At 40.3% G+C, this 18593-nt stretch overlaps 1 protein-coding gene across 2 annotated transcripts; it reads left to right on the forward strand.

The window, feature by feature from the left end:
- The first annotated feature begins 5123 nt into the window (after window positions 1–5123).
- Window positions 5124–16187, forward strand: CUNH9orf152 (chromosome unknown C9orf152 homolog). 2 transcript variants are annotated; one of them, XM_007428354.3, is made up of 3 exons: window positions 5125–5347; window positions 5447–5584; window positions 14535–16187. In XM_007428354.3, exons 2-3 carry the CDS (start codon window positions 5500–5502, stop codon window positions 15008–15010), a joined length of 561 nt encoding a protein of 186 aa, XP_007428416.1. In that variant the 5' UTR covers window positions 5125–5347; window positions 5447–5499; the 3' UTR covers window positions 15011–16187. The 2 variants fall into 2 exon arrangements, with proteins under 2 accessions (XP_007428415.1, XP_007428416.1); XM_007428353.3 differs by having other exon boundaries at window positions 5124–5584.
- The last annotated feature ends 2406 nt before the right edge of the window (window positions 16188–18593 follow it).

The following is an 18593-nucleotide window of genomic DNA, read 5'->3' on the forward strand; positions in this document are numbered from 1 at the left end:
TATCATAAAACGTATCTACCTACCTACCCACCTCATCACCTACCTACCTACCTGATTTATATGGCCGCCCATCTCACACCAAGTGACTCGGCGTACAATAAAACCAACAATTGACATTCTACAGAGGCTGCTTGCACAATTAAACATCAATAAAAACAAGATCCTGGGAGGGAATGCATCAAAATGCTATTTAGTATTATTTCCAAGGCCCTGGCTCTAAACATAGTCCTGGGTCCTGTAGCCCAGAGTTCCTCAACTTTGGCAACTTTAAGATGGGTGGACTTCAGCTCCCAGAACTGAATTTGAAGCGTTAACCTTTCTAAATTTAATGTTTTAAATTACATTTTTTAAATGTTACTTTGAAATGTTAATTCAAATTCCCAGGCTGGCTGGGGAATTCTGGAAGTTGAAGTCTACCTGTCTTGAAGTTACCAAGGTTGAGGAACTCTGCTATAGCCTACTTGTCACCAGATGTCCAGGAACTAGAACACCTAGCATGGTCCTTGCTGACCCAGGTGACGACCGATCCCGTATGGGATTGCGTCTTGCCATATTGTTTATGGGACAGACACTCTTCGGCTGGGTCCTCTGATGAGACCCGTCCGGTATGGTTGGACCTCTGGCATAGCTCTCCTCAGAGCGCGCAAGCCCCACACCCATGTCAAGGTAGTGCCTCACTGGGGGTAAAAAGTATCATCATCATCATCATCTTCATCATCATCATCATCATCATCATCATCATCAGGATCTTTGAGTCACATTTTCTCCCGATCGATATCAGTATATCAATATAGCGTTTCTTTAAAGAGCATCTACCGCTGGCAACAAGGATTAAATTCCAATACAGTAACTTTTTAAAAAATGTTTTAAAGTTTTGGTTTTTTTTAAATAGATATTAAGGAGAAAAATGCTGGACTAGAGAGGGTTAACAGAACAGAATAGAATATTTGTTTCAGGCACAGTCCAGAATCATAGATAGAAGCGCATTAGGAAATAAAAATAAGTAAAAACAAAACAGGATAAAAAAATACATTACAACTCATTGATGGGCAGTCAAAGTCTATCTCATTTTACAAGCAGGATAACAAAATTGGCCTACTTTCAAGAAGGCTGAATCTGTACTGATCTGATCACAACTACAATAAAAAAATCAGAATTTCCCAGAAGATTTATCAGGTTATAAGGCAGGTGAGAGGTTAACATTCCAAAATTGCAGCCACCATCAAAACATTTTTAAAATTAGTTTTAATTTGAAAACAGAATGAGTTAACTAACGGGGGGGGGGGTAAATAAGTTGTTGTCAAAGAAAGGACTTGGTGCATTTTCTTCTTCTTTTTTAATCTCCCTTTGGCTGTTTTATTTGTCAAAACATAGGTCCCCCAGGTTGCCAAGACTCTACCCCTAAGCTAGAAATCTGGAGGACTTTAGGAGTCCCTTTTCAGGAACAAATTTTTATTTAAAAGGCTTAAGCAATGAGAAGGTATAACTCACTTCATTGGATGCATCCTACGATGCCCCTAAGCCATCTATTTCTTAAACCAGATGTTGGCCAATCCATAAAAAGGCCATGGACAGAAGCATTTAGCCCTGTTTGTTCTTATCACATGCGGTTATTTCTCAGCAGCACCCAGAGCAGTGTTTTTCAAACTTGGCCACTTTAAGATGTGTGGACTTCAACTCCCAGAATTCCCTAGCCAGCCATGCTGGCTGGGGAATTCTGGGAGTTGAAGTCCACACGTCTTAAAGTGGCCAAGTTTGAAAAACACTGACATAGAGGAATGAAATCTCAGCACTGGTTCCTCAAAAATACCATATCTTCCCCCTAACTTTCAACCTTGACTATATCCCAAAGCAGGAATGATGACCATTTGTCACATACACTTAGGGTGACCAGACATCTGAACAGGCAAAGGAGACACAAAGAATTGGAAAGGAGGACAAATTGGGGGGGGGGGGTGGAGGAGAACATGCGAACTGTTTAACTTTCTTGGCATCTGCGACAAAAATTACAGCAAAGAAATTCAAAAAAATATATTTAGGCCTACCTGTATACGAAATGACTTTTTCCAGCATCAGAAAGACTGGTTTTTCAATCACGCTGTTTTTCCAACAAATCTTTATTTTCAAGAAGAGATGCCGGGGATAATATAGAATCGACGACAACACATTTTTCAAATTTCACCATAGAAGCGTATGACGAGTCTGCAGACTACACTGATGTAGCTCTGAAGGGGCTGGACTGAAGCCGATGGTTGGAATCAGGATATCAATTAAAGAATGAAAATCTAGGCTGTTGAGCCTGGCAATGGACGAGGGGAAGAAAGAAGCAGATAGTTTACAAGGCCACAATATGCAAAAATTTGAATGACTACTGTTGTGAAAAGAGTAGAAAGAAAAACAAGACGCTCAAAGAGCTGGACAATATTTGACTTTAAGGCTATGCCTGCTGGATGGAGAGCATGAGCACCAAAAGAAGGATTCGTCCTCCTTTGGCCGGACATCTGGTAAGCCTACATGCACACACAGATACACACCCTTGAAAATGGGGTTGACAGTATTGTATCCCATCTTCCTTCCAAGAAGCAAAGCTAGTATCTATAAGCTTTTCCTCCTTGAGTTTTCCCCCAACAGCAGCCCATGGAAAAGTTTGGACTGAGTCATCGTGATGAGCATTATTTCAGCCCTTTTATGATATTTCCATATCAAACTTCCAATCTGGCTTTATTCTGCGGTTTAATTTAGTTGGGAAAGGTTATTTTGCTGTTGCTTTGGTTGAAACAGTTGGGAATAATCTCTCTACGCTAACTTTTTTTTCATCCACCAAAGTTTCTGGCCTTTTAAGTTTGCATGTGTAGCGTGTAGGCCAGTGTTTCTCAACCTTGGGAACTTTAAGATGTGTGGACTTCAACTGATGCAGGCTGGGGAATTCTGGGAGTTGAAGTCCACACATCTTAAAGTTCCCAAGGTTGAGAAACACTGGTGTAGGCATTCAACAAATCTGGTGTTTCAGACACCAAGATCTGATGATGAGAGAAGGCTGTTGGTGTGTTCTCTGGATCAGAATCACATCATGGAAAATCCCAACAGTTATTGTGTGAGGCCATCTCATCAACTATCTGAACGAGAGCTCTTGCACTTTAAGAGCTATAAGGAAGGCAGAAATCCAACAGGCCTTCTTTCATCACATCTCCACCCTGTAGGCTCTGAACATTTTAACTTTGCTGTTCTTTGTCTGGAAGTAAATGACTTGGCAAGATCATTTATGTAATTTAGACAACAATATAGCTATTGCTAGCAATAGAAAAACAGCAGACCCAAGGCGTCTTTTATTATGCAAATGAACCTTATCAAACTCCTCTTGAATATCAACATTGACACTGATTAGAAGCCACCCAATTTAGGCATTTTTGCTTTGCTCTTTGGTTAAGCTGCCAAGCCAGCTGTTTTGTATATCTTTGACTCAAACATTTCAAGAGCCCTCATAGAAATGATCACTTTTGCTTCCCTAGAAGTATATTATATACATTCCTTTCGTTTCCTTGGGAAGAGAAGAAATTACTGCTGGAGAAATGCATCGTCCCTTTTTCACTAGCAGTGTGCAAAATGTTCCAAAGTTCAAATGTTCCAATCTCTAATTATGCCATGCTGACCTTGCAATGTTTCAGGGTCGGGATGAGACATTTCTGGATCAAAGTGCTTTGACCTTAAAACCTTTCACTGCCTCTTTGTCTTTCTCAGATATTCATAGCAAGATGGGATGAAGACCGATTTAAGAAACATCTGGCTTGTCAAAAACACAGGTGAGCATTTGGCATAAAACCAAGGGAGACAGAATATTTCAGAATAAAACATTCTCACGAGATATGGAAGAGCTACAACATTCTTTATAAGATGGATAAAGGGATTCCAGCAGAAATCAGCACGTTCAAACACACTGACACCCAAATCAGCCAACCATATTTTAGTTTCATATGTTATATGAACCCAGCACATGAGATTAGCATATAAATCAACGTCTGGTGCAAACTCAGAAAATTGCATGCTGGCTGGGGAATTCTGGGAGTTGAAGTCCACACGTCTTAAAGTTGCCAAGTTTGAAAAACACTGCTTAAGGGTTATCAGGTCTGGGGTGCCAAAATCCAGATAGCCACTAGATGGTAGCAAAGGGACATGGAAAATTCAAACTCTTCCTCTTCTGACATCTTGCAGCTGCAATCTGGTAGCCTAGAATCATTGGAATGACCCATGGTTGCTAACCAATTCAATATGTTTATTGTTTTGACCACTGGTCATAACACATAAGATAAAGCCTACATAAAAGTGGTGAAACATTAACAAAATACATTTAAATGTGCAAAAATCAGAAAGAACCTTAAAACATTGTTATTAGAACAGATAAACTAATGGAGAAACATTAGGAACTTTCGATAAAATCATCTCTGAACTGCCCAAAGCTTGCTAGCCTTCAGAGTAGTATCTCCTGGACTAAATTCATTAAATATTCCATTTTATGTAAATCAGGCAAAATGATTTGCCTGTTGGTTGCTAACCATAGGTAAATATGCTATACCAACACGCTGAACAAAAAAATGCTGTTTAAAGCCATGTCTGGCTGCGTGCCTCTGTGTTAATTTGCATAATCCTGAATTAAAATCACCCCTCCACAAATTGTTATCATTGCATCTACTTGAAATAATAGGATATTGTAAAATAAACAATAAATTGCCCAGGCTTGGGGTCCCAAGTGTGTGAAGGACCCCATTTCCTGGTTACATTAACATCTATGGATTATAATTTTTCTTGGCTGCTGTACATACTTGTATTTAATTTTATTTTAGTATTCTGATTGTAATTTGGTTTTAATTGATTTTATGATTGTTCACTGCCCAGAGTCACTTGTTTGAGATGGGCGGCTGCATAAATGGAATAAACAAATAGGCAGGTAATAATAATAATCAATAAAAATAACTCCATCTGTGTGGTTGCTAGGAGTCGAAAATGACTTGATGGCACCTAATCAATCAATCAAAATAAACAGAAGAAAATGACATGTAATAGAGGCAGAAAGAATCCTTGGCGAGAGAGGGCAGCGCCTCATTATAAACTTGCAGCTGTAACATCGTCCCGGCTTTTTGTCCACTTCGTTGTTAGATGAACGTTTGTGCTGCACACAGGGTTTTGGCACGGCTTCCTAGAGTTGGCCTTAAATCAACAACGGTTCCAGCCGAACAATTTTTGTCATTAAGGCTGCATTCAGAGGCTCAGGACAGGCTGCTTCATCTGAACCAAAGCGCATATTGCTGCTGATCGAAGTCAACAGCCCTGCAGCCAGATCTGCTTTCCAATGGTACCAGGATGAGGGAAATACATTGCTTCTGTCTGATTTTGTCTTTCTTATGGCAACAGATGGTGAAGGCTTATAAATATATGAGTGGTATTTTCACAGTGACTCATTCATCGAAGCAGCAAGACACAGACAGTTCCAGGCAGCCGAACAAGATGGACGTAAACCGGCTTCAGGAGCAATATCATTGTTTAAAAGAGAGGCAAAAGCTGCAGACCCATGTCATTTTGTTTAAAGCAGGTATGTTTTAGAGCAGTAGAAACTTTGGCAGCTAGGCATCCCTAAATTCCATATTGTTCTCAAAGAGGAAGGAGTGTATACTGCACGGTGGAAGGCAAAAGAAAGGTTTTGTTAGATTTCGTGGTAAAGTGCCTTGTGCCACCTTAAGAATTAACAGATGTAATGTGCCATATGTTGTGCATCTGTCAGTCTTTAAGGTGCCACAAGACTCATAATGGTGCCTTTGATAACAGATGGAGAGTCCGATCCTGTGTTTGTTTATTCTGAAGCAAGTCTTTCGATGTTAAACGGGACTTACTTCCTGCTACGTGAAGTTTAACAAGCATATTCCGCTAGGATTGCCGAATGCAACAGTTAAAACATGCTCTTCCCATAATGGATATCTTTTAAGACCAATGGGTCCTATTACATACTCGTTGAATCATTCTGTGGGGTTGGCTTTAATTTATTTATTAGGGGAAGAAATGGAAAGGGTCCAAATTCAAGCAGGATGCTAAGGAAGTCAGCAAAAGGGGAGAAAAAGCTGGCAAGAGGGGAAAACCCCTGGACTTGCAACTGGAAAGTGTGCTTAATTAAACTGAACTGTTCTTAGGTACATAACTCATGTCATGTTGGAAAAGGGATGAAGAACTGTAACTGTTCCTCTATGTTTTTTAAAATATTAAGCTACAGTAGTAATCAGAATATACAGGTGGATTCAATTGATACTTTGAATTAACTTTCTCTGGAGTAAGACATTTAAATGTGGAGGTGAATTATTTCCAGAAGTTGAGATACTTAACAAAAGTTAAGATCTTATGCTCACTAAGTTTTGGTCCTGGATACAGAATTTAAATGCATGGTAACTAAGAGTTGTTCTTGGAAAAACAGTCCGAGAAAACTTGAAAAGCAGGAACCTCAGCATATTTAGAGTATTAAAATTTCCTTTGAGGTGAATTCAGCTCCTGGTGAGTTCAGGAACGCAGCCATGTGGTTTTGTGGGTGACAGTACAGAAGTGGTTTGCCACTGCCTTCTTCTGAGAAGTTTTTCAACTTCTTCGTCTAGTCTGTGGACTTGGAAGTTCTGGTGGAGTCCTACCTAAGAAGTAATAAGACCTGAACTTGCTAGGGAAAAAACATCGGTGTAGTAGGGCTTCTTCCAAGTAAAACAGGCTGCCTAGAAGTTGTTTACTGTTTTACTAACAACATTTGATCATATTTCTGTGAAATTGGGGGAATGAGGCCAGGAGGAAGAACTTGTCCATCATGGCCCGTGTGCTGTGCAATGCCCTGACATCAAGGTTTTCCAGAAGCAGATGCTGGAGAGCTGGTGGTTTAATTTGATTTCTGTTATTAGATTCATACCCTGTCTTTATTTTCTTTACAACTCAAGGCAGAGTATATAATGCTCCCACCTCCTATTTTCCCCACAACTATCTGTGAGGTGGGTTGGGCTGAGAGAGAGTGACTGAGCCAAAGTCACCCTTTCATGCCTAAGGGAGGACTAAAACTTACAGTCTCCCGGGCTGTGGTCCAGCACCTTCACCGCTATGCCAAACTGGCTCTCAGGATCATTGTTTCTAGATAATACCACTGTATGTATTTCTCCAATTGTTGATTAAATCTGATTGTTTTAATTTTGAATTGTTTGTACCATGGATGTTTCCATGGTTGGGCCACGGTTGCTTAATGTTCTTTTTTGTATCCTGCCAAGAGTCTTGTCCCTGCAGAGGTAGGGCCACCTAATTTAATAAGTAAAGACATTGGATCGTGTGCAAATTAACTTGTTTACTTACAATTCTTAGAGCAGAACTTTATTTTATTTTTTTTAGCACAGCCTCCCTGCCTAATGCTCTTCACCTGCCTTAGACATCTTTATGGTCTGTGGGCGATGGAGTTGAACATTCATGGAGGACACCAAGTTAAGAGAGTCAGTACTAGAAGATCAGGGGACAATCTGTGGAGATCAGCATAGATTTCTCTTTCCTTGCTAATGATAATAGACATGAAAATTCCCCAGGCTCTTAAATTAGAATCTGTGGGGAAAGCTATCCTGGTATTTGGCTGGTGAGTTACAGTACAGAGTTCACTCCATCCTTTCAGACATCCTTTGACGTTTTGCATCAATCCAACTTCCCAGGAAAACGGAAACCTGGGACGCTGTCAATTGGTAGTTAAATCTGCAAAACGTTGTGATGTTTAGCCTGCCGTCATAGAGGTTCTGCTAGAGGAATCAGCTTCATTCTGAGAAAACGTGCAGAGGAAGATTGGGCCCATATCTATTTATTTATGTATTTATTCCAGGGTTATTTGTTAGATTTATAACCCAAATTGCAAGATTCCGCAGTTCTTAATTTGCCACTCTTTAATCTACACCAGTGCTTCTCAACCTTGGCAGCTTTCAGATGGGTGGACTCGAACTCCCAGAATTCCCCAGCCAGCCATGCTGGCTGGGGAATTCTGGGAGTTCGAGTCCACCCATCTGAAAGCTGCCAAGGTTGAGAAATACTGATCTACATAATGGGGTTGCATATAAATGCTTCCAAAGGGTGCTAAAGATAAAAGGGAATTGCCTTAATACAGGCTCCCCAAACTTAACACCCTCCAGATGTGCCAGGACTCCAGTTCCCACAACTCCTTGCCAGCATTATGGAGATGGACTCCCAAGACATCTAGAGGGCATCAAGTTAGGAGAGGTGGTTGTAATAACTCTACTTCAGGCTGAAGTTCACCTTGAAGTGTTTGTAAATGTTACAGTGAAAAGCAGCCAACTGAAAACTGAGCCAACAACTGCAGATCCTGGATTTTAATATGTAACTAGGAGAGAATTGTGTTGCTTTTGGACTACTCCTTATCAAGTTATGTCATCATGAGCTTTCTTAACTTTCTTGTTTAGGGCTGCTTTGTCCTGATGGTCAGCTCCTACACTGAAGGAAAAACTGGCCAAAGAAAAGGAAAAATTATCCCTGCCAATTAAAGTCATCACAGAAAAACTGGCTTAATTAACTCTCAGTCCTCCCTTTCAGCTTGGCTCAGCATCCAGCTTGCTTTCTGGGGATCTGTATGGTGCAAAGGGGCATCTTCCACTCCGTTCCCTATTGCTGGCATTCTGTTCTTCTCTGCCCACGCGTGGATGGGTGGAAACAGTTTCTGCTTTCCATCCCAGCGTTAACATGCCACTTACAAGAGCAGGCTTGTTCCAATTTGGCGCCCTTCTGAAATGTTGGGATTGCAACTTTTGGACTTGTAGCACATCTGGAGAATGCCAAGTGGGCTCACTTCCGATGCTCTGTGCAAGGGCTACAGTCACGGAGGTCCATTTGCCATTCTGTGTCTTTGGCCCCATTCACGTGGATGGGAGCTGGTGAAGAGAGTGTGGGTGAGGGCCCTTCCACACACAAGAACTGCCCTTGTGTGTCTCCATGATGGAGCAAAGCTTCTAACAGGCTTGGCGAGCTGAGTTAATTCATTTTAGATAGTAATCCAATCAGCTCCGCTCCAGAGGAAATGCTGCAGTGGAAAACTCAACCACTGGTATAAAAAATAGCATAAAATAGTATAGAGATAAAAATAGTATAACATAGTATAAAAATAGGTATTTTTCCCCTATTTCTTTCTTTATAATAGGGTTCCCCAAAGTGGTCAATATCAACCCCCAAGGGACGATCGGACTATCCAAGGGGTCGATCAATGTCTGGGAGTCAAAAGGGGGTCAGTAAATGTCTGGGGGTCAATAGGGGGTCAATAAATGATGGAAGGTTGATTGGGGTCAATCTTTTAGGGTCTCAGTAGACCTCCATGCCAATCCTTAGTCCTGAAGGTGTGGTGGCTAGCGGCAGGACAGTGTTACCAGGGTTGAATGCAGCCTCCAGTGAGAGCGGTCTTCAGTTGTCTCTATTATTGTTGTTTTTTTATTAGTAGTAGTACTATTAGTTAAAGTAGCATTACATTATTTTCATACAATAAAGGTTTGGGGGTTGGTGAACAATCTGAAACTTCATGAAGGGGTCGGCGAGCTGAAGAGTTTGGGGACCCCTGGTTTGTACCTTCCCTTGCTTCAAAAAAGGGAAGGGAGAAGGCAGAATATTGGCTAGGTTGTTCTTGAGCACATGGACCATCTGTAAGGAGAACTGGCCAAGTCAAGGAAGGGGTCAGTCCTACTCAATGGCACAAAAGTCCCTCTTACATTTAGGGAATGAAGCCAGCAGCTATGTCGAAACGTTTGGACTTGAACACCTGTGTACAACAGGCCCATTCAGGAAGCCCACAATGGAGACTTGATGATGCAAGCTATTCTCTTTTCCTTGAACCCTAAAATGCCATATAATACCGACTGAACTGGACTGCACAGCTTCTGAGAATTATTTCAAGGCGACGTATATGGTAAACACTAGCCTCCTGCATAAACGCTCAGGGTTATCTTCAAATATAGGTAACGTGGGAAATTACAGGTGTGAGTTTTCCATGATGCGGAACAGCTTTTCCTAACTCCTCCCAGATTTCCACAGCTGGAAGGCCCTGGAGTAATAAGAGTGGTGATCTCAACAGATCTAAGCGGTACAGTCCTAGATTGGGGAAGATTCATGCGTTACTTCCATGTTAAAAATGTAGTGTGAGAATCATCCGTGGAGAAATAGTTCTGTTATAGTAGCCCAGTGTTTCTCGACCTCAGCAACTTTAAGATGGGCGGACTTCAACTCCCAGAATTCCCCAGCCAGCATTGCTGGCTGGGGAATTCTGGGAGTTGAAGTCCGCCCATCTTAAAGTTGCTGAGGTTGAGACACACTGCAGTAGCCCGTTGCCGCAACAGCGTAATAATTGGCCTCTAATTACCTAATTCATCTATGACTGAAACAGTTCTTTCCATCCATTCATTCCAGCAAGGTTGTGTATTGTCGTACCCGAGGCATGTCATGCTTCTTCCACATTAGATCATCTTAGGGCTGCCGCAGGACTGGGAAGAAATCTTCTTTGTGATCCACCTTACAGTAAATCTACTAATACCATTGTTAAATGTTTACAGATATTTGTACCTTGCCTTCTAGGTAAGCCGCTGCAAGGCTAATGGCCAGCAAAGGATAGAATATGAACAAAAATAAGGAGTATAAGGTTTACTCAAACAAGAAGTAAAAGATATTTAGCTGCCGCTAAAATCCTGAACTTGCAGACATCAGTAAAAAAAAAAAAAAAAAAGTGGAAAACTGTTAACCTCTGCTTAAAACATGACTATGTGCTACAGTGACCATACATCCCTTATTATAAAGCACAGTCCTTTATTTCAGACAGCTGTCCTTTAGATTTATTTATTAATTTTTCACTTTTGTCCTTTATTTTGGACATTTCATTTTTACCATACAAATGGAACCACTTAATGCAGAGTCTTTCACGTTCATGGGAAAAGAATGGAAATCGAATTCTCTTTTTAACTCTGATTTTAGAGATTTTTATTGGAATATGCGTTTTTGTAAAGTTTTTTCTTGGTTTTGCTCTGGAATTTTCCTTTGTAAAGCAAAGCAATAAACAGAAACAATTACATTTTTTTTAATCCTTATGAACGTCTTTCAGATTTGCCCCCTTTTTTCAGGTTTGTCCTTTATTTTTTTCCAAGAAAATATGGTCACCGCACTATATTGTATGTGTATAATGGGAGATCCACAGATATGGGATTGCCACTAAAAATGGGCAACTGCAGGGGTCAAAAACATCAAGATGGCAGCCCCAACTTTTCTACATGCTAAAAGGGGTGGAGTTTTGCTCACACAGTTGCAGCCACCATGTTGACTTTTTTGACATCTGTCCCCACCCTGCCCACGGAGTTCTCACATCAGCAACTACAAATCTCCAACTAATCTATTGGATAGAAGCAAGTCCTTCAAATGAACTGCAGCCAAAGACTCAAGGCTTTTAAACGTCAGAACTAATATTGTTAATTGTCCTGTTGAGAGCAGATCTTGCAAATCAAACCAACAGAAGACCGTGTATTATTTTTAGCAGCAGCAGCAGCAATAACAGCCATATTAAACAAATATCATATCTTATCGTTCCTTCTCCTGGCAAAAGCCAATCATTTAAAATCAACACAAGAAAGGACTAGCTTGCTGAATCTGTACTGAAAGGTTAAAATCACTTTCCTAGGAAAAGGAGACTGAAGGGGAACTATGGAACCATAACATTTTTGGAAAGCAAAAAACTAATAGTGGCAGGTCAAGGGGAAAGGCATGCTTTTACCAAGCATGGCACCCAGTGCCTGACAGATGACATGGGTTTGTGCTAACACGGGATGGATTTTCGAGAAAATCTGGCTGAATCCATTTCGGAGACATTCGCTGCTGGTGTTTCAGTCTGGCAAAACTTAGGAAAATCTGCTTTTGTTCATGGCAAAAAAATAGTAACCTCAAAGCCCAGAGAAATTAAATGAATAGTTCTTCTCCATCTTGCAGGGGCGGGGGGGGGAGAGCAAACGTTCATATGGACGTTTGAAAATACTCATATGGATGGAGGCTTCCAAGGAAGAAGGTGTCACGAAATCATCTGTCTACAGCAGCTTTCATTCCACGTGTAGCTAATTAGTGGCTTATGATGTATTGGCTCATGTCGCACTGGAGCTAAAGACGACGTTTTGTTCTAAAAGAGCCATCAAGGGAAGGAGACTTCCAGACTACCAGGAACTACCGAGGCATGGAGAGAAGCAGGAAACTATTACCCAACTGTCTATGAGTGTTGTCTTATTTAACTAAAACGTGCTGCTTCCATGGAACTCCAGATGCAACATAGGAAATGCCTAAAAGATTCTTAGCAAGACAACAGATAACCGTTCCTCGCCCGGAAGCTTAACAGAAAACCCAAATGTTTCCACCCCAAGATACGACAGTCACCGGCTGATTTGGAGGGGCATCATTCCCGATGCCTTTTCTCTGCACGTCTCCTACAGAGCGTGCAGAGAGACTGGCCTAGTGATCAGAAAGAAGAATCAATTATAGAATGTTGTCATGCTGAAGAAAACAGGAGTAAAAGAAATGAGAAAATGTGTACGAGGAGGAGAACGGGACCGGTTCAAGGAATTTTGGGGCTTAAAGTAGAAAAGCTAAAGGCATTCTTCTTCTAATAATTAAAGGGTTAATTATTGGGCTGTCCGTCTTAGCGGATAAAACAGGAACAAGGAAGAGACAGCCAGGAAGCGTGACTTCTATAATAGAAGGCCAGCATCTTTTACCCGGGTGATTGAACAAACAATGACTTCAAGGTAAACAGGATTATGAAAAGGAAGTATGAGCTAAAATCTAGTTTATTGGTTTGAGTCAATAAGCTATTTCTGGGCCACTTTCCGTTATTTCTAAATAAAAATTTGTGGGTTTTTTTTCATTCAAAAGTATAATAATAGCTACAGGTAGTTCTCGTTTAGTGACTGCCTCGTTTAGTGATGTTCGCAGTTACGACAGTGATGAAAAAGTAGCTTTGCGACCAATCCTTGCATTTACGATCTTCGCAGGTCTGTAAAGGAAAGGAAAGCTGAAGTCAGCTCATAAGCACAGCCACGGTTTCACTTAGTGATGACTGAGTTGCCAGTCCCAGTTGCAGTCATTAAACGAGGATTACCTATATTTGGTACAAGATTCATCCTACGGCAGATCCCCACTTGCCAATGAGATGATGTTTATTCTCCTGAGGAGGCCCCAAAAGTATACAGTTTACCAAAAAGATGGAATAAATGTAAAAACATGTGTACTGTACATGGTTTAGTCTCTAAGAAAGATGCGTGCCCAGGGTAATTATCTGAGGTACTTTGAAGCATAACCATTCTTCTGCTTACAATCCAAGGATGATGAAGCATTTCAAGGTAATTAGATACTCTTTGATTTTTGCTCCTTTTTATCACCAAATATTCAAAGATGGGTAAAATCAGCCACATATCTTCCCTCTGGTTACAGGTAGCTGCGAATGTTCTGGTTGTAAAATGTTTTCCAAAAACTACGAGCTGACAGTTGTTAACATTAAAACATGGGCTTTGTGTCCCTTCCTTGCCTCTATACAACTGAATTTTGCAGTGAGGGATTTCCTGTTTCTAGCTATTGTTTAAAAATTAGATAGAATGGTGCACCCACTCTAACACTTAGCACCATTTTGAGATCAGTTCTGGACCCATTTGATGTCACAACATTGTCTGGTTTGGGGAACCGAGCCTATTTTTGTTCCAGGTTAGTGGGAACTGCAGTAAAGCTGGATTTTTTTTCTTTATATTGGTAACACTCTGCAAACCTTGTGGGCAATCTGAGCAGGAACTCTTGCTTCATTCCAGTTCATGGACCCAAGCTATCAATTCCTCTTTCTTTCTCCGTGAAGAAGTTTAGAAGCATCTCCTTCCTGGAACTTCTCTCTTCCTGTATGTATTGGCTAAAACACAACTCTTGTCTCCTCTGATCTAGCCACCAGAGTATCCTGCAACCATGGTCAGAAAACATGGGTAGTGGAACTTTCCATTTTTAAATGTTCTCTTCTTCTAAATGGAGTATGGATGAGGATGTTTTGGTTGTTCCACCATCAGTGGTAGCTCAGGATGCACGACAGTGATTGGACGTTGATCTTTGCATTCTCCTGTTGGTCAACAGGAAGATGAGAAGAACCGCGATTGGTTCATGGTGTTCTCTGCATTTGGATTTGGGCAGAATTGAAGGTGACTGAGAGTCAGTTTCAGATTATGTTGTAAGGAGGTAAAGATGGAAGTGCCCATAAATAAGTCTCTCAGCCTAATCAGTAAACGTTACAAGCCCGTATCCGGAATACTCTGTTCCAAGCTTTTCTAAATGTGGCGTCATTTGTGGTATGTAGATGCTGAACAACTTAACTCTGGAGATGTGAAACTTGTTTCCCCATGTTCACAGATTGGTCACATCAGATTTAGGGCTATAACGCATTATCAGAAAGTAAGGTTCTCATTCCTTTCCAATGTTTTAAAGTTGAATTTTCTTCACAGGTGGCAATGAGGCCATTCCCAAGGAATCCATGGTCAGTGCTGTTTTAATTAATAAGAGCATGAGAAAAGCACTGAAAGAAAGAAAGATCAATTTGCCCTGCAGTGAAAATGCACACGAAAGTTCACCATGGCGGATACACCTTGGTATCCACCGCCTGGCACATCACCAGAAACAGCCTTGTGATATCGCCCAAGACCAGCATGAACACAGCATGTTGTCTTGTGAAGAGTCATTAGAAAGCACTGAACAGGCCATTGCATTGTCCAGCAAAGAGGAAAATCCATGCCCTGTTGAAGAGACAGTTGGTTCCAACTCACCTTGCACATCCGTTACTTCCATTTGGACTTACTCTAGCCTCAACATCTCAGCTTCAAAACCAGCACCGAGTAAGCTATCTTATTACCCCTTCCCTCAGAAAAAAAACCCCAAGATTTCTGAAGCTGCAAGAAAACTTGGGCTGTATGTTTCCCGGTGAGAACTCCGCCGAGAAAAACAGCGATAGGTCTATCCGGGTTTTTCTATAGAAGTTACAGCAAGGTCCTCCTTGCCCCACCCACTGGTGTAATTGCCTGAAATATAGAGTAGCATTTCTGTTCCTGTGACACGAGAGCTGCTCTATCCACATATAAGCATCTTGGATCAATGTTTCTCTAGGGGTATGCATGCTAGTCTAAGGAAGGGTCACGTGCAATGGAAGAACTCCAGCTACTTCCAAGCTTCTGCATCTCATGTGCAGTGTGTGGTGGGACAGCAATGAAATTGTTCGCTTCTCAGGGGATTTTTTTTTTTTTTAGGTCAGCCAGCCCAATATCCCTCATCTGAAGAGGGAATTTCCATGGAGGGAAAATGGGAGGGAAATGCAATAAAGAAAATAATTGGTCACGTCGTGGCAGATGGGTGGAGGTATCTATCACTAGAAATTTCCCTCGAGATTGCAGCTGGTGGAACTCCATTGCTCCAGCCTGAAACCAGAAGCTTGAGCTAGACCCTTTAGAAACTTTAATTGTGTGTATTTTAATGTTGATCTACTCGCTATAGATTAAATTCTTAACATGTATTTTGAATGAATAAGTCTTGGACTAGCATAAACCTGTGTTTTGAAGGTCCACTGTGAAGAAAACAGTAGCCCCATGGAAGTTCATTTTATTTTCACTCTATCCTATCAATGGCTGTTGATTAGTTGTACCTCACATTTGGTCCAGTTTGGTTAAGTTCATTTCCTCATTTAAAAAGAAGAGGGTTCTGGAGGGTAAATCCCAAATATTCCCTAAACACCCCTTTATTCCTTTCAAGAACAGATGAAATGCTTTTTTTAAAAAATTAAGTGACATGACAGTGAGCCTTCCCTTTCAAAGGATCATCTTTAGGTAGTGGGATTCTGTTCCCATTGCACTGCGTAGCAACAAAAGAATTTATCACAAATATCAGCCTTTCCGTTTCCAAATTATTAACATAGCTCAATTGAGCTAAATATAGGCTTCCATGCAGGCCATGCAATCATATATATTCCTAGCTGAAAATGAGCCCGATTAGCTTTAGCAGACCTTATTTCTGAATAGACACAAAAAGAAGGGGAATTTTAAATAGCTGTCTGAATTGGCAATGTGTGATGTCGCCTCTAGAACATTAACAAAGACAATACTTTTGTTGAACTCAGGATGTCTTTTTCAGAATATACACTCCAAAATCAGCTCATAAACCTTGAAATGACCTTGCTGCTATCCTTAAACACAGCAAATATTTCATATTCCAGATTTACTTTTTCCACATTACTTTCTCATTTGCAAGTCAGAAAAGAGTATCTTTTTGGATCACTGAACGACACTAACAACTATGTAATACATTTTTTTTATCCATGTATTATGCTTTCTTTCATTCATGGACATATTAATTTTGCAAATAAGATAAATTAGGAATAAAACTTTACATTGTATCCAGATCCTTTGTTGGGTTTCTTTGCGTGCATGATCTACAAAAAAACCCGTTTAGTATGCCATGATTGTGTCTAATGTACAGATGCATCTTGCAGTGCATGCCAGCATCCAGCTGACTTTGGCTGATCTGAAAAAAAGCAAAGCGGCAGGGTTGGATCTGTTTAGAATTTGGATGGGAGACCACCAGGAAATCTCCAGATTATAGGCTACACTGGGAAGCTGGAAAAAAAAAATCCCAGAAGTACTCAATGATAAGAAAGCTTCACGGATGCATCTGTGTTGCGGGACACGGCAATGTTTTAGATTCAACTGGGATTTTCAATGAGTTGCAGAGTCCTAGAAACAGATGTGGCTTTAAGTCACAGCCAGGCACTGCTTACATGCCTCTAGATGTTTTGAAGGAAGCTTCCCTTCCCAACAGAATCTGAAGCACTACATGACTCCGCCATACAGTCATAACATAAAGACTTTATTCATTAGTCTTCAACCATCTCATCAAACAATAAAGAATCAACAAAGAAAGGAAATACAATTAAAACGGTAATCAGTATCAATATCGGTCAAATCATTTTATTGCCCCCACAATCAACTCCAGTCTGTGCTAAGTGATCTTTCCTTTTCTGCATTATTTTGTATTTAAAAGCAGCAGTCCTTCTAAAGGCCAACAAACTGGTTCCTTGCAGTAAGTGGGACCATTTAAACTCAGTCTCCCAAAAGTTCTTAAATTTGATGTGGGATTCTAACTGATAGGCCCTTTCCGTAGCATACAATTGACATTTAAGTAACATATGAGCAATCTCTCATTTGCACCACGTATGCACAATCTTTCCTAATAAGGAATTCTATATGTAGCCAGTAAGATTCAAGCTTTATCTTTAGAGGTTTAGGGAGACTTATTCTGCCCTCAATCATAATCCATGGTTTATAGTTACAAGAATGCAGACAGGCAAGACTTCCCTGTATTACAAATCACAAATGGAAATTTCAGATTCTCATTCAACCATGATCTATTGTTATATCTGGATGCGATTATAAGCAATCGCAATGGCTACTTCTACTACTAAACCACAATGTTGAACAAAGCAGACTTGGCTGTGATTACTCAAAACTAAGCTTTGTGTGCTTGGCTGAAATGAAGACTGCTGACCTGGAATTTGGATTTTTTTTTCGCTATTAACACCGCTTCATTTTCTAGTAACGTATATTGTGATAAAACTTTTTTAAGAGTCAGATTTGCTCTTGCCAAATTTATGAAGTGGTTGCATGTACAAAAGTAAGGGGATGCTGAATTAGCATTTAGAAGAGATGCCAGTTGGGGTCATAGCTGGAAGTCAAAATGCCAGCCATTTTAAATAATCAGAGGAAACCACTTTAATTGAAAGAAGGCATAGGAGAGTAAAAATAAGCATGAAAAGTGAAAAAAACACAAGTTAAATAAAGACAAAAGGAAAGTCAATCTGCATACTTAGATGAGAAGATAATCAGGAGACATCTGGTAGCTCCTTTTCCCACTAACAAATTTTATAAGCTTTGCCACTACAGATTAACACAGCTCACTTTTAAGATCAGAAGAAATAGAGATGGTAAAAGCTTTAGTTTTCTAGGGCTGAGGAACGGATAAAGATGGATGGTGTGCAGAAGGAACCAAGATTAATGTTAGGGAAGAAGACAGTAACAGACAATATCATTAAAGGGGCTTTCTTTTTACTATTATTATTTTGTAATTCTTAACATTATATTGTTTTGATACAATATACAATATTAATTATATATTAATAATATAAAATATTAATTGAAGATTATTAACACTCTACAGTATTGTTTAGATAACTTAGACTATTGTGGATAAAGAAAAGAGAAAGAAGTATTATAGCAATATTAATTATAATTTAGGATATCAGTGTTACTGAGCATAAGATTATTTGGCTTTTTCATCCGGAATTGACTATAACATTTGAAAAAAAATGCTCAGATTGCATCAAAATATTTGTTGTACAATACAGGTTTCGGTCTTGAGCGGATTACAGGTAGTCCTCGCTTAGCAACCACAATTGGGACTGGCAACTCCATCACTAAGCAATGTGGTCACTAAGCAAAATATCATGTGACCACAACAGATTTACG

The sequence above is a fragment of the Python bivittatus genome, unplaced genomic scaffold, assembly GCF_059951505.1.
Source record: "Python bivittatus isolate LINGU-HERP-01145 unplaced genomic scaffold, Pbiv_v1 ctg000610_np1212, whole genome shotgun sequence".
Classification (NCBI taxonomy): Eukaryota; Metazoa; Chordata; class Lepidosauria; order Squamata; family Pythonidae; genus Python; species Python bivittatus.

Coding starts and splice junctions, on each gene's coding strand:
- CUNH9orf152 (XM_007428353.3), top strand. CDS start 5,356: ATGAGGGAAATACATTGCTTCTGTCTGATTTTGTCTTTCTTATGGCAA. Junction 5,585..14,534: donor TGTCATTTTGTTTAAAGCAG/GTATGTTTTAGA, acceptor TTTTCTTCACAG/GTGGCAATGAGGCCATTCCC.